Source organism: Kwoniella europaea, chromosome 1 (genome assembly GCF_036810445.1).
Source record: "Kwoniella europaea PYCC6329 chromosome 1, complete sequence".
NCBI lineage: Eukaryota > Fungi > Basidiomycota > Tremellomycetes > Tremellales > Cryptococcaceae > Kwoniella > Kwoniella europaea.
Window position 1 is genome coordinate 15,043,235 of NC_089487.1, and position 18,980 is coordinate 15,062,214.

At 43.5% G+C, this 18,980-nt stretch overlaps 6 protein-coding genes across 6 annotated transcripts; 3 read left to right on the forward strand and 3 right to left on the reverse strand.

The window, feature by feature from the left end:
* Positions 1–72: 72 nt before the first annotated feature.
* On the reverse strand, positions 73–2,746 carry V865_005746 (uncharacterized protein; the record flags this gene model as incomplete). Its single annotated transcript, XM_066229515.1, has 6 exons — positions 73–177; positions 253–1,101; positions 1,183–1,334; positions 1,621–2,218; positions 2,340–2,398; positions 2,581–2,746. The coding sequence occupies 6 exons, from the start codon at positions 2,744–2,746 to the stop codon at positions 73–75; spliced, it is 1,929 nt and encodes a 642-aa protein (XP_066085612.1).
* Positions 2,747–3,078: 332 nt separating this feature from the next.
* Positions 3,079–3,756, forward strand: V865_005747 (uncharacterized protein; the record flags this gene model as incomplete). Its single annotated transcript, XM_066229516.1, has 3 exons — positions 3,079–3,175; positions 3,250–3,323; positions 3,421–3,756. 3 exons carry the CDS (start codon positions 3,079–3,081, stop codon positions 3,754–3,756), a joined length of 507 nt encoding a protein of 168 aa, XP_066085613.1.
* Positions 3,757–4,314: 558 nt separating this feature from the next.
* On the reverse strand, positions 4,315–6,979 carry V865_005748 (uncharacterized protein; the record flags this gene model as incomplete). Its single annotated transcript, XM_066229517.1, has 11 exons — positions 4,315–4,671; positions 4,755–4,957; positions 5,033–5,328; positions 5,389–5,533; positions 5,590–5,869; positions 5,929–6,180; positions 6,251–6,323; positions 6,391–6,479; positions 6,533–6,597; positions 6,744–6,774; positions 6,914–6,979. 11 exons carry the CDS (start codon positions 6,977–6,979, stop codon positions 4,315–4,317), a joined length of 1,857 nt encoding a protein of 618 aa, XP_066085614.1.
* A 372-nt stretch (positions 6,980–7,351) lies between these two features.
* Positions 7,352–9,638, forward strand: V865_005749 (uncharacterized protein; the record flags this gene model as incomplete). Its single annotated transcript, XM_066229518.1, has 10 exons — positions 7,352–7,466; positions 7,575–7,600; positions 7,678–7,733; positions 7,840–8,155; positions 8,219–8,356; positions 8,447–8,531; positions 8,624–8,818; positions 8,926–8,996; positions 9,074–9,427; positions 9,510–9,638. The coding sequence occupies 10 exons, from the start codon at positions 7,352–7,354 to the stop codon at positions 9,636–9,638; spliced, it is 1,485 nt and encodes a 494-aa protein (XP_066085615.1).
* Positions 9,639–11,639: 2,001 nt separating this feature from the next.
* Positions 11,640–14,282, forward strand: V865_005750 (uncharacterized protein; the record flags this gene model as incomplete). The annotated part of the gene is made up of 10 exons (XM_066229519.1): positions 11,640–12,672; positions 12,733–12,841; positions 12,896–12,910; positions 12,967–13,042; positions 13,131–13,220; positions 13,289–13,380; positions 13,431–13,470; positions 13,519–13,581; positions 13,643–13,740; positions 13,799–14,282. 10 exons carry the CDS (start codon positions 11,640–11,642, stop codon positions 14,280–14,282), a joined length of 2,100 nt encoding a protein of 699 aa, XP_066085616.1.
* A 938-nt stretch (positions 14,283–15,220) lies between these two features.
* On the reverse strand, positions 15,221–18,637 carry V865_005751 (uncharacterized protein; the record flags this gene model as incomplete). The annotated part of the gene is made up of 3 exons (XM_066229520.1): positions 15,221–17,716; positions 17,870–18,307; positions 18,380–18,637. 3 exons carry the CDS (start codon positions 18,635–18,637, stop codon positions 15,221–15,223), a joined length of 3,192 nt encoding a protein of 1,063 aa, XP_066085617.1.
* Between the last annotated feature and the right edge of the window lie 343 nt (positions 18,638–18,980).

Genomic DNA, 18,980 nt, shown 5'->3' on the forward strand with positions numbered 1-18,980 from the left:
CCACTGTCATCTTTGCTCCCAATGACCCTTTTTACTTTTCATATCTGTCGATTTTCTTGAGTGCGCATCACCCTACCTCCCACCTCGTTCTCTATCTCGATCAATCGACATCCTCTCCGCTAATGGTCTAGCACCAGCACCCCTGTAAGGTGGAGGGGGTGGTGGCGATCTTCGATCCTATATCATCATCATTGCCAACATCATCAGCATGTCTCAAGTTCTGAACACTAGATAGAAACTGACTCAACTCACAGACATAGGTTCAGCAGCCAATTCGTTCCCTCTACCTCTCCCCGGTCCGAGTCTACTAGCCAGATCTCTATCCCCTCCGCCATACCCATGGTCCGATCTTGGACCTAATCTCGATGCGAACGACGGTGGAGGTGGTGATCTCCTCGAATCGGAATATCTACCTCCTGAAGGGGGAGGTGGCGATCGTGGTCTACCGCTGAAAGGTGGTGGAGAAGCACCTCTAGGGGGAGGTCGAGTATCATATCCATATCCACCTCTTGTCGATCTACTCTCATACCCTCCTCTTATCGATCCAGCATATCCACCTCTGGAAGCGGGTGGAGGTCGACTATCGTATCCTCTTGAACTGCCATATGATGGCTCTCGATCGTATCTTGATGGTTCAGGTGGTCTCGAACTATGTTCTCTAGGTGGGTATGGTCGTCTATCTTGGTCATACGACGAAGCTGGACCAGATCGACTATCGTACGGCGGAGGACCATCCCTCCTTGGACCAGGACCTCTGGAAGCATACGGATCATTCCTCTTCTCACTCATCTCCCTTTCCAACCTCGCTTCAGCCTGTTTGAGGAACTCGAGCTTCTCTTGCGCTTTCCTAGCTTCTTCCCTGATCTTGGCACGTTCAATCTCCGCCTCATCTACTGGAGGTGGGCGGTGCGGTCCTCTTGAGGGGTACGAAGGATAATCATGACCACGTGAAGGTGGAGGTAACGGTGATCTAGAATAACCTTCATCTCTCGGTGGACCTCTAGAATCCCTTGGATACCTCGATGATGGAGGTGGTCTGTATGGGGCAGAACTTCCACGAGGAGGTGGAGAAGGCGATCGAGGGCGAGTTTGATTGGAATACTGAATTTGGTGATGGTATCACAGTCAGTCGTCTAAAGATAAAGAAGGAACTGTTCGATAGAATCTTGAGCTTTAGCTTACTTTGGCTACTGGCGGAACGAAAGCACCATTATAAGGTCTTGTCCTAGGATCATCAGCCGGAGCAGAGGTAGATGGCGCTTGAGACGATCGTGAATCACGGACATCGGCTGGTCTGGAGGTACTGGTAGTAACCGATGGTGGACCTTGTTGTCCTAGATAGGGATAATGAAGAAATAGCACGTCGAGGCGAGAAGTAAGCTAATATTCCTTGTCATATTCTAAGCCGTTTGAAAGCAAGAAAAGGTGAATATGGCATCAAGTCCCTTGTTCCCTTGTTTGCTGATACTCAAATCGACATCTTCTTCCAATGCGTCACATGTGCTGTGTCGAAAGCACCTCTGTGGAGTGATTGGGAGATTCGGGGATTCCGAGGAAAAAAGTTCCAGAGCAGGAAGACGACATTTTTGGTCCATATAACACAGGTGAGAAGAAACCTACGTCTAGATTCCCCTGGACCAGCTCTTCGTTCATCATCACCTTTGAATCGTTTATAATCTCTATCACCTTGTCGACTATCATATCCAGGTCTATTAGCCCCTGGCGAGATATCTCTTGGTCTACGTCTATCTTGGATTTGGGTCTGTTGACTTGGGTGAGAAGACGTATCTCTCTGTGCCCAATACTTATCATAATGAGGTTTACCCTCTATTCCACCACGTACATCCTGTTGTGATGGTATATCACGTCTTGCAGGACCTGAGGGAGGTTGTTTTGACAAACGAGAGTTTTGCGCTGAAGAAAGGTTGTTACCACTAGAGCTATTCTGTGCTTGTCCGATAGAAGGTAGATCTTGAGTCTTTGTTTCCTCGACTGTTCCAAGGGAGTTTTCTTGTGTAGTGGCGAGAGGAGGAGATTGAGGTTGAACTTCTTCTTGATCTTTAGTATTCACATTTGTATTTGATGGTTTCTCCCATACAGTCGTATTACTTTCTTTGTGGAAGAAGAAATGCCTGTTATGTGATTTGGACATGATAGCTGTCCATCCAGGTGGGAGAGGTGATGATCCACCATTTTCAGTTGAAGTTTCAGTAGTACCCTAATGATCACCAAAAAGAGATTAGCGATTGTCGGTTTGATCTTTGTACGAGAAAGATGATGGATCAACTCGCCTGATTAGTCTTCGTTCCCTGTTCATTCGTGGCTGTCGAATGTTCAACATTTGTACCTCTCCTTGGACCAGTGGGAGGTACTTTGTTTCGACTCGGCGTAGGTTCCACTGAAAGTGTAGTGGAAGAGATATCAGTAATGAAGATCCACCATGGAAATCTACCAGGTGAAGAAAGACGATTGAACCGCATTTTGACGGAAGAAAGAAGGGAAGAAAAAGGTTGAAAGGAGAGTTATAAAGCCAAAAAAAGGAAGGTACAAGCCATAACGTTGATTTAGGTATTGACTCACCCTCAGCGACCTCTTCTACCTCATCTCCATCTAATGAAATCACATCATCGTCATCTTTGCCATTCCCATTTTCAGTTTCATCTCCATTCTCATTTCCTGATATTTCCGGGTGAGGTTGACCTGCTCCTCGCCAGTCGTCATCCCAGTCTACTTCTTCTTCGGCCATTGTATGTGTACTCTGGGTGCGATAGAGTGCTGGAGATGAGTAGATAGATGATTGGATACATGAAAAGATAGAAAGGGAGGAAACTTGGAAAGGTGAGATGTGGATGAGCGGTTGAATATGGTGCCAAAGTGGGGGTAAGCGTTAAATTGAATTTGGACTGGGGATATTTTGGAATAAGTTGGACAGTCTCCGAAGATTATAGCATTGTACGCAGCATAAGATACATTCATGTAACACCTCACAACGAGCACCGACACCGAGCAGATACATGACCTCTTTCAAGTACGACCTACCAGCAGAACCAAACTCAAGCAAATAGCCAAAGCCTCGACATGTCTCATAATCCACCTTCGTTCCTTCTACCTTACCTCGAAAAGTACCCTATACAAGCAGGTGCATTATTAACTACCATATACGATTTGACTTTGTGTACGTGTCTCCCATTAATCCCATCATCAAAAGACTATGATCTGATGTGCCTATCTCTCTTTGCTTGTGTATAGCCGTAGGATGGATGAATACTAGATTAATAGAACTTGGCGGATGGATCGCTCTAGTAGGACATAAAACCAAATCTGTAAGTGCTCTCTCTTGGTACCCAAAAATATCTATCATATAGCTGCGTTTACTCATGTCTTTCTGATTGGGCTTGGCTGAACTTGATCCAAATTTAGGATCCTCTGAGAGCCGTCATACCACTTCCAATACATACCACCTCCCTTAAACCCTCCTCTCTAAAATCAATATTCAAAGCTTTATCTTCCCTTTCTCTTGAGAAGCTTCCTGAACCATTTGAGAAATTGGCTCCTACGATGGATGATTTGAAACTTACTATCCATCAACAAACCAGTACGAATGAAGTTCCGGATGATAGACCTGTACAAGCAGAAGAAGGCTCGATACTAGATCAAGAAACCATATACACTTCGATCGTCACACCTGACTCTACGGTCGTATATTACAAGATCTCAAAAGGGATCAAGAAACCCAATGATATACCTGATGAGTAGGGCTATTATACCTTGAGGAAGTATATAATTTCGGACACACAACCAAAATCTCAACACCTTTGTGGGAAGACAGTGTTGGTGGACAGATGGACAAAGAGGAAACAGTAATAGGATCAGATTTGTCCTTCGTAAATTATCATTGTAGTGAGCGATAGTATATCTCGGCGCTCTCTACCTATCCTAGGCAATTCTGCTCAGGCATGCTTACTCAGCTCCTATATATAATATTCCTGCAGCATAGGACACAGTGCAGGTTGTAGATGGTTCAAAGATAACAACGTTAATCATAATCATAGTATGGTTTTGCATGCAGTATGTAGTTCTTTCAAGCATAAGAATGCATAGAATGTCCAATTCGCATAGTCACAAGATTTATTTCCCATCTATGTATCGACGCTAAAGCTAATTCGTATCACATCTTTCCGATAATCTAGATATCCAAGATAAATATTTTCCTATGTTTTATGAATGACTGATATGGTTTCATCTTCAATGATTGAACCAACAATAAAAAAACAAATATTATACTTTTAAATTTCCTTCTTCCCTCAATGTCACTTAGAGCTGTCTATTAGCTTCAGCCGTAAGTTTAGCCTGACTGACCAAACCTTGTGGAGCGTCTCCTCGAGGCATGTAAACTTCGATCAATCTCAACTTATCTGGTCTGTTGAATTCCTCCGATTCCAACAACTCATTGAGTTCCGAGGGAGTCTTGACAGCATAAGATTGGTAAGGTGTAGGACAAGATTTACCCGCAAGGAAAGGTAAGAGCAATTGATGGTCGTATAATTGAATATCGTTATATTTGGCATTTACACCATGAATTTGTCTCTCAATTTCGTATCCGTCGTTGTTCAATACGAAGAGATATGGGTGAACGCCCCTTCGAAGCATTGTCCCGATTTCTTGAAGGGTCTATATAGTACATCACATCGCACGCAAAAGATTAGCTTTTGCAACTGGTAAAGATGTGGCGAGTAGACAAATTTGCCACTTACCAATTGTAATGATCCATCTCCGACGAACAGGACAGTTCGTCTGTTCCTATCGTCCTCCTGAGCGGCCATAGCTGCACCAAGACAAGCACCCACCGACCATCCAATCGCACCCCAGAGGATCTGGGCGATGTAGGTCGAGTGAGAGGGTAAGAGGACATTAGTCAATCCGAAAGAGGAAGTACCAGTTTCGGTAATGATAATATCTGTACAGGGTATCACGTCTATATCAGCTATCTTCTTGCTAGGTTGGTGATGTTGAGCTGCAGTGGATGACTCACCATCATCTGCAAACCATTTACCGACTCTTGGCCATAACCATTCATGTTTAATTTCGTTTCCTTTTGGTTCAGGAACGATACTTTCGACTCTTCCAGCTTTGACTTTCTGCTCGACGCTCTCGCCTCCTACGGGTGATGCAGCTCGAGATTGGACGACTTCTTGGAAAGCTGGAAGTAAGTCAGGAAGGACATGTCGGATATCGGTAGTTGGGTATGCGGCGTATCCGATAGTAGTGGTAAAAGAGTGAAGCTCGATGGTGATCTTAGGATCGATATTGACGGAGAATGAACCAGAGCTATCAAGATACGTCGTCAGTATGATGGGAGCGGGATAACGTGTTTGAATATTCACTCACTTGAAATCACTCTTCAAAGCACCAACGTAAAGTACGAAATCGGCAGATTCAACTTCCTCTCTGACGGCAGGAAGGGAGTTGGCACCCGCGTAACAACCTCCGAAAAGAGGGTGATGCTCATCGAGTAAGCTCTTACCCATAGGAGCTATAATAAGAAGATCAGCATTATGTATGACTGTCAACGCTTTGTGTAAGACTTACTCTCAAAGAATCGGATACCACAACCTTCGACGAGTTTCCTAACTTCGCCGGCCATACCGAATCTTCCAGCACATGCGTCAACGAGTATAACAGGTTTTTTGGCGTTCTTAAATCTCTGAGTGATATCCTCGACTACGTGAGCCGTGACATCGTCGGAAGGTGCTCGAACAGGAGCCGTAGTGGAGGCAGCAGCGAGTGATGAAGTGGCCGAAGATTGAGTCTCTTGAGGGGAGACGGCGGCGGCGACTGATTCAGGTGGAGGAGCAGAGTGAGGGTGGGGCTACAGAAAGAATGGATGATGATAAGCATATGTCGGGACAACTTTCATTGTAAACTTACAAGTGTCTGCTTCAACCCTTCAGTCGAGACTTTAGCGTGGAAAGCATCCGTCGGAATCTCTACATAACCTGGTCGGCATTGTTCGAGCACATCTGACAAGGTCTTGTCAAATGCTTCAGTCCAGGTGGTAGGAGTCTTGGGAGGAATCTGGTTGAGTAATGCTTGAGAGCATGAGAGTGGCGCGGACATGGTAGAGAAGGTGTTGAATGATCCTGGAAGGTTCAATGTGTGGTGTAAAAGGGATTCCTTGGACTGTACAAATAGTGGTCAGTATAAACCGTCGAATCACCTGTAAAGCAGTATGGAGCAAGGTCAGACTCACTTGGAGTTTGGTACTTGGAGCTCCGACGATGTGTAATACTGGAACTCGCTCAGCGAGGGCACCGGCAATACCACTGTAAGTCATGTTTGATCAGCTGTGCGCTTCAATCAGCGAACGACCTGGTGTTAGGGGAGACTCACCACAAAGCTGAGAGCTCTCCAACACCAAAGGTGGTGACGATAACAGCTAAGCCACCCTTGACTCTCGCATAACCATCCGCTGCGTATGCCTAAACCCCAAATCAGCCACGACCTGGCGAAACTTTGTACTGGCTAAACTTACAGCATTAAGTTCATTGGCATTACCGACCCATTCGATATCGGGATCAGCTTCAACATAGTCAAGCCCTATGAACGAGATCAGAGGTCATCATGGATCTCTGTCACAGTAGCTAGTAGAATTTCGATATTACTCACATTCTAGATATGGGAAGATCGACAGAAAATCAGAAAATGGTCAGTTTTACTTTCGCACAAGGATGTTCGAAGCTCACCAAGGTTGAAATCTCCAGGCACACCAAATACCTGCTCGAAAGAGTCGTCAGCGATGTTCCGAAACGTAGAGAAGAGTATAGCAGCATGAAGAGAAGAGAAATGAGGTGGGAATCGTAAGGAAGGAGGTGAGAGGTGGGAGTGGCAGACTTCAGATCGAGACTCAACTCACTTGTTTGACACCGGCTTGCTTCAACCTCTCAACGACGTATTGAGAGAATTCTATAGTTTCTGACATTGCTATATTGGTTTGTGGAATGTATTTTTGTTTGATATAATGAAGAAGAAGTATTGGGAAAGATGAACGTTGGCGAGGTGGATATATATAGGATGATTTCCCACACTAAACAATCGGAACATGTCGTTGTATTTGCAGTGGTGAGATCCGATCAACCTCCACCGGGAACCTACGTAGATGGTTTAAAGCTGGTTATGACGCGGTGCAGTCTGCCACGTGCACAGCCGCTGAGTCCCGTACGGCAACTTAGTCTTCGTTTAACAACAACGGAGCAAGTTGGAATAATCTGTGTCATACCACCTACAGACAGTACACTATCATAGCTATCCTGGCTTAGGCTTACCGACCGTAGTTGTGATAGGGATCGAAGATATGCCGCAGTCATCACCCACGCTACTCACTCCGTACGGATATTCATCTGGCACTTGCGGATACTGTTCACCCGCCGGGAAGAGGAGTCAAAGGTCTACCTCCTCGAAATATGGGAGTGAGTAGAGACGTATACCGGATTTGAACATTTACCCGCACCCGATTCCGGATCTGGATTCAGATCAAGGATAATCAATGACAGATGCTGATGCCTCTGAACTTGTAGTGGTTGCTGAGCAGATGACACCTGAGGTCGGTATTCATTATATACATGATGGACTACCTTACCTTCCCAAATGAGATACTGATGTATTCGGTTGTCGTTACAGTTCTATCAAATGTTGATTGATAGAGGTTGGAGAAGATCAGGTGATTATGTATATCAGTGAGGTGAACAACAACCATCTCAAGACCTATACCTAATCAGAACCCATCGATATTGATATTTTGCAAGTTCCCCTACTGACTGATCTAATGTGTATTCACAATAGCCCAGATATGGCCCGAACATGTTGTCCACAATATACGATCCGTCTGAACTCGACCAATTTCAAGGGGAACAAGAAACATCGTCAGGTGACTAATCGGTTTAATCGATTTCTAGAGACGGGTCAAAAACCTGGAGAAGAGGAATCGTCCACAACGATGAACGTGGATGGTAAAGCGCAAGCTGTCAAAGGAAAAGGCAACGGCAAAGGCAAAGGGAAGGATAATGAGAGTTCGAAAAGAGATTTGTTAGATGATCTACATCGATACGAAATTGGATTTATACAGAGAGATGAAGAGTCTTTAGCCCATAGGTTCGAGGTATGTTTATCCATCTACATAATTGGGATCATATCTTGATTTCGATCTCTACACCATTCACAGACCAAGCTGGTGCCCGCTAAAGCTACGTCTGAAACTTTCGAGTTGTACAAAGCCTATCAAATGGCTGTACATAAGGATAAACCTGAAGGAGTCACGACGAGAGGATTTGACAGGTTCCTGTGTGGGAAGACGTTGATTGTAGGTTGGCATTTTCAGATCCCTCAGGTCAAAACTTACAATTGTCAATACAATGCTCACCTATCTTGATTTTAACTTATCTCATTGTAGGATACGCCTATCAAGTATACCGATGATGTCGAAAGAAAGATTAGGAACGGACAATTACCTAAAACCTACGGACAATACCATCTACGTGAGTTAGCTCAATACTTGTCCAACATATACATTTTCATAATAGATCGTAGGCAGAACGCTGATTCGAATCACATTTGGCTGTTTAAATAGTGTACAAACTCGATTCTCAACTCATAGGCATATCTGTGATCGACATTCTACCAAACTGCGTCAGTAGTGTTTATTTCATCTGGCACCCCGATTGGGCATGGGCAAGTTTAGGTAAATTGTCAGCGTTATATGAGATTTCATTAGCTAGGAGGATGAGGGAGAAAGGTGCACAAGGGATGGAATGGGTCTATATGGGTGAGTTGGATATCTCATGTTTTCTTCCAGTACTACCCTTCCGGTAGATCAGATCGAATGTTGTCGCTCGCGGAACAAGTGAGGCTAACTTGACGTGGGACTTGTAGGCTACTGGATACCGGATTGTCAGAAGATGAAGTATAAATCAGAATATTCACCTTCCGAATTGCTTGATCCTGTGAGTTCGAATATATCGTATCAAATGCATATCGAATGAAGATCAAGAGGCTTATGGTATAATCCGTTTAATCAAAGGGAACGAATACTTTCCATTCTCTCGATAAAACACTGGAAACGTTCCTTATACAACATCCAAAAGGTTATTTCCCATTTACGGAGGTCACTTCTTCACAATCAATGTTGGATGATCATAAACATGATGCGAAAAAGTCGAGTAGTCCCGATAAAGACGTGATTGGTTCTTCGGATAACAGAGAAGAAGAAGTAGAAGAAGAATCAGACGAGGAATCACCTTCGACGATCCCTAATCCTCCACCACCAGGGTTCGAAGATGTGTCCAATATATCGAATGAAGATGTTGAAAGTATTTTATTGTTAATGGGGAGAAATAAGTATACGAAAAGTGGTGGGAAGTTAATCCCCATTAGTGTTGAGTTTTAGTTCTTTTCTCGTCATTGAGTGATTTCCAAAATCGCGAAAAGACGAGTAACTGATAGGATTATGGTCGTAGAATCTCGAATTCAGGAATCAACAAGCGATGTACACAGAGATCAAAGAATTCTTATCTGCTGTAGGGAAAGATAATGTGGTTAGTACTTCAGGGGAGATAAGCGGTAAAGCGGTTTTGTATTTAGGTTAATTTGACCAAAATTGATATTTGTTGTGTTTCGTTGTTCTGGATGAGCACGATGTGTGTTATAGTATATTGTATATAAAGCAGCATTGATGAAAATGGATATGTAGTTACAACTAGTACAAATCAGTACACTGTACGTATATCTCCGCGGGAGGATGACTTTGGCGAGAAAAGCCAACTTAGATTGGTTGCTGCCACATTGACATTACGCGTAAGTTCCAGTACGATGAGGATTCATTCGTTGAACATCATGAAACAAGTTGAATCTCCATCTTTTCATCTTTTATATTGTTTAAATTGGAGATTGTTACTTATTCCAACATAACATACCTTTTACGCTCAAATGGTCTAGACCTGAGACGTAGCAACATACGTGGTCATCCGTAATCTATTTAAGCTAACTCGTTTGACCCTATCCATAGGGCGTATCAACATGAACACACAAACACGAGGTGACATGTCAGATCAAGTACTACTCTATGTATCCTTCGGTTCTAATCGGTATTCTCTCATGGACCCATAAACAAACGCTGATCTTTGTGTTTTATAGTAAATCTATCAAATGGATATCTGGCTGTATCAACGTTTCAGTTAAACGTGTTTTTTTTTTGTTCTATAACTGACAAGATTTAATTAGTCTCTGTCATCATCAGGTTGAGGATGAAGAACCGATCAAATCGAGAACAAACTACGAGGTACTCATCGATAAACAGAAACAGTTGATGTTCGATCGATTTTCACCAAACACACACATCACATACACACACATACGAATACACATGGTATCCTTTGACCGGTGGATGTTAGTCAAATCCAATTTGATTTTCCTCCGGCCTACGTCTACTTCCAATACCAATCTCGAGTCGGACATACTGACCATTCACATGTCTCTTTTTAATCGATCTTACATCTTCACGATCGGACTTGTGGTACCACACGAAATCGTCATCGTCAACATGGTATATAAGATATTTACGATATATACATCCCATCAAGATCAAATGCAAAAACACGAGATATACACGACCTCCTTTGACATGATCTCTTGGACGCGCTTGGACCTGTTTTCATCTGATTTCTCGTGTAGCTCAAATGCTAAAAGATCAATCTTGTCTACTCCTGAATGATCATCATCTTTCTAAACTCAGACATCACAATGACATGACGATGGGCGGATATTCACCTTTGTTCTTCCGCACGTCCTAGACCAACAGAGGTTGAGAGGGTCGAGGTCGTTCCTGATGGGTGAATTGATGTGATGTTGAGCTAATATAACATCACACAAACAGATTGATGGGATCAAGCTGACTATACACTATATAATCACTGACTGGATTAAGACGCGTCACGTATACTGTATCTTACTCCCTCACTGTATCTTTCCTCTTTCCTTCTCACTGATTGATTATCCACTCTGCTAACATTCCAGCCATATCCATTTTTCTTTTCACTTTTGTCATCACTTCTAGGTATCCTATCGCCCATCCAACCTGAACCCACTTGGTCATCGTCGTCGTCTTCCAAGATAACGCTGATCCTCTTCCCCATCATCCATCTACTCTTTTCAGGTACGCCGTTTCATCCTAGCTCATTTTTACTTTTCTTACAACTACTGCTATTCGGAAACATCGCCGATCGGGTTTGAGTATTCTATTCTCTTCGGACCTCAGCTTTTGGACTATATGACAAGCTCATGTCATCCAACATTACTTGATACGTGATCACTCGGCGTAGAACCGGCTATTATCGCAACCATATCACAGGTGAGTAGATATATATATATATACCTTCTTCCTTTTCACTATTTTCTTCTATCTTTTCTTTCTTTCCATTTGCTCATTCCGCATGGAAGGGTCAGTATATATTGTTATATTCATATATCGTCTCTAACAAAAGCTACTCCTTCAGATTTAGTTCTTAACGAGCCCATTCTACCCTCATTCTTCTACCAAAAGAACCGAGACATCTTCCTTCCTTTCCTTCCTTCTCGATAGTGATTACATCATGTCGAGTGCTACTTCACGATCACTCAGCCCATCTTCACCTTCCTTCATCTTTCCCAAATCATCTCCCACTTTCACTTCCACCTCCCAGTCTAACTCGGACACCACATCCGGTGGAACCATCTCTTCTACCTGCGTGGAAACCAACTCCACCTCTTCGCACTCCGATACGACCAAGGCGAACGACAACAATCATAATCACATCAAAGGGAAAACTAACATCTTGCCTTTTCCTTCTTCCAAAACTACTACAGCTAAATCCTTCGGTGCTGGATGGCAATCTTCTTCCTCGACTTCACCTTTCAACTTGATCCAGATGCCTAACGATCTGAGTGGTCATCCTACTCAGAAGTTCCTTGCTCCTATCGGCGACAGAGGTCCTTTCGATACTCGATCTAGATCACCAAGTCTTCCGATCTTACCATCACAAAATCATACCCCGACCATCAAAAGTTTCACTAGTGAAACTGCAGGTGGAACTCATCATCAACCATCTCTTCTTCATCCCATCAATACTAAAAACCTTCCAAACGATTTCGAGCTCTATACGCCAACCAGTCCCAACTCCATCGGCCATCCCTTCTCACCGATCGATGATCGTAACAACCATATCAGACATCATCCTTCTCTCTCTTCTATCGATATCGAACTGGACGATCATCACCACACTCACTATCCCTACCAACATCATGCCGGACCAAATGCAAATGCCTGTTCATTCTATCCACCTATGAACATCAGTCCCATCAGTCATCATCAATCTGTACCCAACCTTCCTTATCACCACCAACATCAAGGACAAGTACAAGGTCTGTTCAGAAGACCAAATGCAAATGTAAGATTCCAAGATGATGATACTCCCACCCCACTGTCCATGCAAGATATCAACGAATGCCAAGGTGAATTTGAGACCGAAGTCAGAAGAGGGTTGAGAAGGGTGCCAGCTTTCAACTTTGGTCAAATGGGGGCGAGAAATAAGTTGATGAGTTCGAAGAGTATGCCAGCGATGCCGATGCTAGGTGAAGGAAGGAATGGTAAGTTGTATCTACACTCTCAATGGATGAGTACAATTGCTGATGCAAGTGATGTTGTAGTTTTCATCCAACGAGTGAATAATGATCTCACGGAAGATCAACTTCGAGTCTACGCATCGGAATTCGGTGAAGTGGTATCGGTGAAGATCCCCTCTCGAACCACAAGACCGTAAGTATTATTCAACCAGTAAGGGAATGGTGCTGATTTGTGTTGGTGCTTCAGACACGCTTTTGTGATGTAAGCTTTTCTGGACGACATCTCCTTGATATATAGCTTATCATGACTTGTAAAAGGTTCAAACGACCCGATCAAGCTCAAAACTTCATCGTGCATCTGAAAATGAAGAATGTGGAATGCGAATTTGGCAAGGTGAGTAAGCTGTTCAATACTGCCACATCGACTCAAACCTCAACTAACATCAGTACACCAGGCTGATCTTTGCTTATATGGTTCGCAGGAAGATTATCAAGTTCAAAACAAAGCTTTGGAAGATCCCAGTTCAGCTAATTTGTATATCGCTGGTCTCCCCACTAACCTCAACTACGAGGTGAGTTAAGCCGACCAAATCTCCGGAAAGTTGCTGAACAGCTGATACTTTGCTTGTGACCTTACAAGGAACTCGCCGAACTCCTCTCTCCAGGTAAGATATGCTCTTGGAAACCTTTGGTCGACGAAGCAGGCAACAGAAGAGGACCTATCATGGCAAGGTAAGCTGGAAGATCAATATCGTCATGATAGCTGACATATATTCCAATAGACTCCAAACTCGAGTCCAAGCGAATGATGTGATCAAGAAGGTGAGCCAGTCCTGACCTCAACATTCCAGAGCTGACCATATTTCACAGATCAATGGAAAATACTATCAAGGAATGAGCGAAAGAATTCAAGCTCGTATTGCCGACTCTGATGTAAGTGATATACGACTTCCTTCTACGCAACAATGGAGTTCTAGCTGACGTTGCTTTGCAGGAGCAAAAACATTTCAAGCGACATCAAAGTATGAGCCGAGATCGACCAATCGTAATTCCTCCAGTTGAGATCAGACCTTATGGAAATGCCCCTCAAGAGTAAGCTGTTTTGCGACTCATACTCTTCAGGAGAAAGCTGATGAGATAGAATGTATAGTGAGGGTGATGATCTCGAACTTCTTCAAACTCGAGATTACCTCGCATCTCAATTAGAAGCCATCAATGGTCAACTGGCTAGAACTCATGTCAGACCTCGTAATATTGTCTTCCCCGATCCTGAAGTACCATTTGAGAATGATATCGTCCGCCCTTCACCTGTCTCAATTGGTCAGATCCCACGAGGATGGGGTCATCGACATACCTCTTCGAACTTCTCTATCGATTCTCTTGGTTCTTGGCCTGACTGGACGGGTACCTGGACTCGTAACCCCCCCAATCAAAATAACACTCTTGCTTTCGGAAGCAGTCTTGGTCATCCTCAGCCTCAACCTCGACAACAATCTCTCAGTCTTACCAATCATCATAACAACGAGGCAAGTATCGCCGCTTTGAGTGCTTTACACCACGTCAAATCTTCTCCGGAGTTAGGTGGTAGATCAGATAGCGCTAGTAAGCTCCTATGGAATAAGGATGGTGCGTAGTTAGAAACAAGACTACCTGGTCAAATCACTCAAAATGGAAGTTATTTCTCTTTTACTTTATTTGCTTTCTAATCAGTTGTACAGTACTTTTGGCTGTTAATGAAGATCGTTGTTTATCATATTTCATCATATGTCTTTTCATCATACAGCATCATCATTTGGTTTTTTTCCCTTCTTTACGATATCCTGACATTTATACCCAGTTATTCAAGAAATTTCCAACTTTAGTCAATCTTTAACCTTGCTCCATCCTATTCTTCAACATGATGTAAATATATCATATCTTCACCTTTTCATTCTCTCATCATATCCCCAAAAACTCATACGTATATCCCTTACCTCAACTATATACCCAATACCATCAACATCGACATCCCATCAAGCTGCGATCAACCGAGAGAACGAACTGTATATATAAAATCGAGTGAAAGTCCAGACGCCAAGGAGCAAAGAAGTGAAGAAGTGAAGTAAATATACATCCAAGCGAAGATTCAATCTCAGGTCAAACAAAAAGTATTATATACAGCTTAAAGAAGAGTCGTTGCAGTATATATATCTATCTATTGCTACGATAATTATGTTCTTTCTTTGTACCTTATAAAATCAATATGCATTCTATATTCATGTCCAATTCCAGCTCTTCCAGTATCATATAATGAGTTGTCCTGCATGATGTATGATAATACAGCGTACTGAAGTGTGCTGTAATTGTATATATACATCTTGTCGTTCATTCGTCATGAGAATGATACGGGGCATATGAATGGGTAGGTATAATATCTAATCGAAGGTGACGTGTTGAATTGTGGGAAATATAGATAGTATATAGACAAATACAAAGAAAAAAGGCAAGCCATTGTAAGATCATTTAATATTCAACAATCGTAAATCAAATTGAGATGAACCGATCATGATCTATCAATCCATCACCATCATATTCACTCATCTAAAACTCCTATTCTAGATTTCCACATTTCCTCCTTGAGCTTTACGATCTTTTCCCACGCTTTACCCTCCCAATTATCATTTCCTTTATCACCAACGGTGAAATATCTCTTTTCACCTTCTGTTCCAGTCGAGTTGGATAATTGTAACACGGGTGTTCTGGGATGTCGAGGTGGTAAGGGTGGTGGTGCTGCAGGAGCAGACTGAGAGTTGGGTCGACTAGTAGAAGAGCTAGGGAAAGTCTGTTGTTGTAATGGTGATAATGGGAATTTCTCATCCAGGTTCACAGGTGTGAATGGAGGTTCTTCTTCTACGTCCTCCTTCTGATCTTTATCTTTATGGCCGTTTTCGCCTTGATCATCTTGAGGGTTGACCACTTCCAAGTTCTTATTCTGCTGTTTATCTTGTACATTCTCATCGACCTTCTCATCCCTACTCACATCCCCACTCTTCCTCTGCTCCAATTCATCTCTCAATTCTCTCAAGATACTCAGCTCATCCTCATCCTCATCTTGCTTTTCGTTCGTTTCCCTATCTTTCACGGGAACAGGTGGCTGACTAGTCACAGGCGTGGACGTCCCTCCACTAAGTTGAGATAGTCTATTCCTACCTGCCGCTCGTCGAGGTATAGGAGGAGGAGCACCAGTAGAAGTCCTACTTGGACTTGCAGTACCCGAGGCGGGAGATGCTAATTCAATCACCTTGTCCTCTGTCTTCGTTTCAGTATCCACACGTGATGGCGGATGAGGTGTACTTTGTTCATCCCTCTTCACATCCTCTTCTTCAACAATATTGTCGTTACCATCCTCAGAAGGTAAGTCCGCTTGACCACCTTTGGGCGTATGAAATCCAGTTTCAGAAGTATTGATTGAGGATATGTTCGAGGTCGCTCTGGAAAGTGGCGGAGGTTGAACTTGCATACCAGTTTCGCCTTCTCCACCTCCATCTCCATCTTGTTCTTGTTCTTTACCCGACTTGGGGGAATCTTCATCTTGTTTGCCCTCAGTCTCAGTCGACTGATCTTTCTCGTTTTCAGTTGAAAGTGATGGTGATGATGGTTCTTGTATAACAGGAGCTTCCTTTTCCTTCTCTTTTTCCTTCTCATCAATATTCAATGCCTCACCTAATCCTAACCCACCAGCCGTCTGTACTCTTCCATTCTCATCTCTTTCTGCACCCAAAGACCCCACCGAATCCCTTCGTTTTTCCTCACCGGTACCGGGCGAACCAGGTGGACTATTAGTGGTTCCACCAGAAGATTTCCATCCCCTCGTCCATCCTCCAGTAGACTTATCAGATAACTTGAATCCTAATGCCCAAGATGATTTCTTACGTTGAGGAAGTGGTGGAGGCCGTTGATGGTTCTGTTCTTCTCCATTTCCATTTGATATTGTCGGTTGTCCAGAATTAGCATCACCTTGCTCAGCAGGATTTACTTTCGTAGTTTCCGATCCTAACCCTACCTGCTGATTGATCTCCTTTATTGTTATGGTTGTCGATGTAGTAGCCGATCCATCATCTCCATGCCATATCACATGGATCACTCCTGTCCTGACGAAATGCCATAAAGCACAAGTAGCTCTCATCCTCTCAAGACACCATCCAGTCCTACATAGTGGATACAGCTTTGAATCTCCCTTATCACCACTGTTACTACCAGTTTGTAACTGCGGTTTGGCGATCCTAAATACGTATACCGAGGTTACGGATCCTCCGGAACCTATAGCAGGCGAAGAGATGGGTGATTGACTGGGTGATGGAACGTTCGGTGTAGAGTTTGAATTTGTAGCTGGAGAAGAGGTGGTGGTAGCGAAGAAAGGTTTGAGGGAGAATCTCGATGTGGTCGAATTGGAATTACGTTGAGGATGAACAGGTGGTGGACCGAAATGGGATGTTCCAGCTGGTGAATGAGGTTGTTGTTGGTGGTTGAATATGGATTTACCACATAGACTACAATTTATTTCCTGTATCGAAGAACTGGTACTACTCAATAGAGTCGCTGTCGATACCGGTTCGACAATGAGATCACCAGATATGATAGCTTGAGAAACGCTTCTTCGAGATAACCAACTTAGATCAGGGGCGATATCCAACCTCAACGTAGGATCATTATCTTCTACGATCGTTCTAGCCAAGAAAGGCTGAGTGAGGAGATTGGTTATGAGTGGTGGTGGGAAGGTGTTTTTGGATGTTTCTTTGATAGGTCGAAGTGTTCTTAGATGCTGGATGAAATTCAAGAATTCAGAATAAGGGACATGTGATGAGAGATATTTCCTGCTCATCGATATTGATGAGATACCTTCGTTGGCAGCAGTATGTGGTGGTAGGGAGGTAGCTGAAGGTTGGACGGCAGAAGGTGGTAGGGATTGTAGATGTAGTTGCATATCTCGGACGGCAGCTTCAGCAGCAGCTAGATTCTCTTCTGTCGATTTCAAGCGTGCTTCAGCTTCAGCTCGTGACATCCGTTCAGTAGCTACCATAGCGTTTGCCTAAAAAATTGCAATAAATACAATGGTCAGTATTGTAATCTTCCCCATTCCTATCCAGTGCGTCCCTCCTCTGTACCCTCCTCATTCCACCTAACAGTCCATCCATTGACCGTTCTCCAATCTCTCATCATTGTCCAGCAGTCAATCACCCACCTGATCGAACAATTTGGCCGTCAAATCATCCACCTCATTCTCGACCTCTCTTCTTTTTTCCTCAGCTGTTCCCCTCCTTCTTTCTTCTTCGACTAACCCCTGAGCCAGCTTCTGCATTTCATCTTTGATCTGCGATCGCTCAACTAGTAATCCAGTATTCATCGATTCTTCCCATTTGTTCTTCTCCTTCTCCAGTTCACCCGCATGGTCCGTCAACGACCGGTGTTGAGCCCGGAGCTCGTGTAACTCATCTTCCAGATCTGCCGATTTACTTATGGACGATATGAGCTTTTGATTCAGTTGGATTGATTGGTCCGACAGCAAAGACAGTTGAGTACGAAGAGAGGTTATGAGTGAGGTGGTAGGTGAGTCGGGTGGGTGGAGAGCATCTGCTTCGTGTGTGTTTAAGAGATCCGTAGGTAGAGTTAGAGGTGATGGCTATCATACAATGACACCAGAAGTGAATCAGTGTTGCTAGGATGAAAAGAGAAGAGAACAAAGCAGACTCACTTTCTCTCGTGCTCTCTGAGGCTGAGATTCCACATCCTTGACTTGTTCTGATTTACTATCTACCTCAGCCTTGGCATCAGCTACAGCTACACTGACTTCCATTGATGTCTCGTCCTTGTCGTCCTGAACTACATTTTCAGATTCATCTTTCCCCTCCTCCTTTTCAGTGGTCTCGACTTTAACCTCTGCATCTTGTATTTGTGGATTCCCCTCCTCATCCCTCTTCTCTTCCACTTTGTCCTGATGTGATTCAGACATTCCGGATATGACCAGCAAGCTATCGAGCTGATCTGTCATATGAATACGAAGAGATGAAATGTATCAATATGGAAGTTGACAATCGTATATTGAGGTATGACGATCAACACGTCGCGTGGAATAAACCTCAACTTCATCTCGTTATACACTCGTGTCATACATGATCCTCTGATCTGTGGCGTAATGTTAAGTTACTGATGAATACGTTTCATCTGCTGACCTGACTTGCACCTCTGCTTTCTCTGACTGCACCTTATACTGTTCAATGTCCATGAATCGGTGCATGATGATGGTTACCTATCCTTCTTTCTATATAAATATATACCACCACTGCTCTCTCTTT